This window comes from Amphimedon queenslandica, unplaced genomic scaffold, assembly GCF_000090795.2.
Source record: "Amphimedon queenslandica unplaced genomic scaffold, v1.1 AMPQUscaffold_13033, whole genome shotgun sequence".
Lineage (NCBI taxonomy): Eukaryota > Metazoa > Porifera > Demospongiae > Haplosclerida > Niphatidae > Amphimedon > Amphimedon queenslandica.
Window position 1 is genome coordinate 3,469 of NW_003546731.1, and position 2,377 is coordinate 5,845.

Sequence of the window (2,377 nt, forward strand, 5' to 3'; positions counted from 1 at the left end):
TAGTTTCAGCATCATAACACACACAGTTATTATTATTAATATCAGTTATGACCAGTTTTCATCTTTTTAAACTTAAGACTGTAGTGTTCTTATTGCCAATCATACCATATAATTCTCTACAAGAGACCAGCTTCTGTTGGATCATGAGATTGATGGCAAACATCAATTATCCCACCAGTCTACCAGGCACCATTGTAATCTTTAGCACAATTCTATTGGTATATTGATATTAAGAATACTGAAAGGAAGAAAATATACAAAAAATAACATTGTATGTAGCAATAAATAATAATCATTATGTCATTATTATACTGTTGTAAACTAGTCTAGTGGCGGTGAATTAATATTGGTGAGAACTTGTCATCATAAAATCCAATACATAGCTCTATAACTTGAATCCGAATAATTATAACTTTTTAGCTGTATTACAATATTTATTATTATTATTATTATTATTATTATTATTATCTAGACTACCCGTATCTGATTGCTGTCTCCACAAACAGTACAGTATGAATTATAAAAAAAACTTGGACAAAAAATGTACATTATTAAGAAGATCCAAAAACTATCATTTATTGCTAAGATTTTATAATATTTTTACTGATATTTTTGTTCCGTAATGTATGCAATTTTTCTTTTTTATCATTAATTATTATAAATTTTGATTAAAATTATTACGGCAGCCATTAATGCAAAAGCAGGTCTCCATGAATTATGTACAGATAAACTGAAATGAGAGTAAATAATGGATGAACAATAACAATAAATATATTAGAGACACTTCAGGGGTACAGATACACACACAAACAACTCATCACAGAATAAAAACAAATCGGTCTTATAGAGTTTGAGTCTTTAGATCATAAATTAACAGTCTATCTTTAGTAATTATAAATGAAAGATACTTGAATACACACAACCTATGATAATAGATAATGAGAAATGGTCAATGATACATCATTGACAATTTGATAAAAAATCTCAAGCCAAATTTCTCCAAAAATGAAAAGGTGAGAATTCTCCATTTTCATTACATTTTCTGATGCATATACGTGTACTTATGTTGTGTAGAAAGTTTGAGCTGATTCCGATTAAAATTGGATTTTTTATGAATTTTTTAAGTTTCTTAAAAATTGGGCAAAAGTCCCTGTACTATAGTACAGGGGTTCGGTCAAATTTTGCCAAAAATGGAAAGGTGAGAATTTTCCATTTTAATTACATTTTTTGATGCATATACATGTACTTATGTTGCGTAGAAAGTTTGAACCAATTCCAATCAAAATTGGATTTTTTACAAATTTTTAAAGTAGCTCAAAAATTGGACAAAAGTCCCTGTACTATAGTACAGGGTCTCTGGCTGAATTTTGCCAAAAATGGAAAGGTGAGAATTCTCCATTTTTATTACATTTTCTGATACATATACATGTACTTATGTTGCATAGAAAGTTTGAACTGATTCCAATCAAAATTGGATTTTTTACAAATTTTTTTAGTTTCTCAAAAATTGGGGAAAAGTCCCTGTACTATAGTACAGGGGGTTTGGTCAAATTTTGCCAAAAATGAAAAGGTGATAATTCTCAATCTTTATGTTTTTATTTATATTGTTACTTTTATTTTAATTGATTGATTATTAAGTGTCAGATATTAACAATACAGTGATACCTACTTTAATTGTACTTGTCCTTTTCTTTGTTCATGAGAGTCTTCAGTGAGTCTTTGGCGGCTTTCCTTAAAAGGAATGGTGTAGCAGCTGCCAGTATATCTAACTGAGGATCAAGGGATCGTCCAAGACCCTCAACTACCATCACTGCTAACATCACTGACGCAAAATTTGATTCCAATTTTACCTAAATAATTGAGAAAATTTTGTAAAAATTAAGTTTATTATTCAAGGCCAAAAAAGAGCATGGCATTAGTTAAAACTTTTTCTAGCATAATTTTAAATGGACTAAAAAGGGTTTTTGGGAACTAATTTTTAGAAAAAATAGGCTCAAAAATTGGTCTATTCAAAAACAAATGTTGAACTCAAACTTTGAAGTAACAGAATATACAAACAAACAATTAGATCATCCTACATGTACCTAGTGCACTTACTTTATGTTTTATGAGTACTTTACATAAGTTTGATAATAAAGGACCAGCTTTAACCTGTTTGACAACACAATGAACTAATACATATACAGCATGTCAATGCAAAAACTGACTGACTGTTGATAGGTTAAGTTGTTCTGTTGCAGAAGTCACCAATGCCTTCATTTCTTTTCTATAGCTATCAACATCAGTACAAGCATTAGTACTTGCATTGGACAGCATTAGATCTGCAACTACTCCTCCCTAAAAGAAGTGACATTTATATTACATACCAACTGGGATA

The 2,377-nt window shown here is 29.6% G+C and overlaps 1 protein-coding gene across 1 annotated transcript in view; it reads right to left on the reverse strand.

Moving 5' to 3' along the window:
- Window positions 1-720: 720 nt before the first annotated feature.
- LOC100636297 (uncharacterized aarF domain-containing protein kinase 2-like) overlaps window positions 721-2,377 on the reverse strand; it is a 5,879-nt gene continuing 4,222 nt past the window's right edge. The window contains exons 5-8 of the mRNA XM_011408319.2: window positions 2,212-2,337; window positions 2,098-2,151; window positions 1,670-1,850; window positions 721-923 (exon numbers count right to left, since the gene is read on the reverse strand). Of these exons, the coding sequence (XP_011406621.2) occupies window positions 1,671-1,850; window positions 2,098-2,151; window positions 2,212-2,337 (360 nt within the window). The 3' untranslated portion in view covers window positions 721-923; window position 1,670. The remainder of the gene's footprint in view (window positions 924-1,669; window positions 1,851-2,097; window positions 2,152-2,211; window positions 2,338-2,377) is intronic.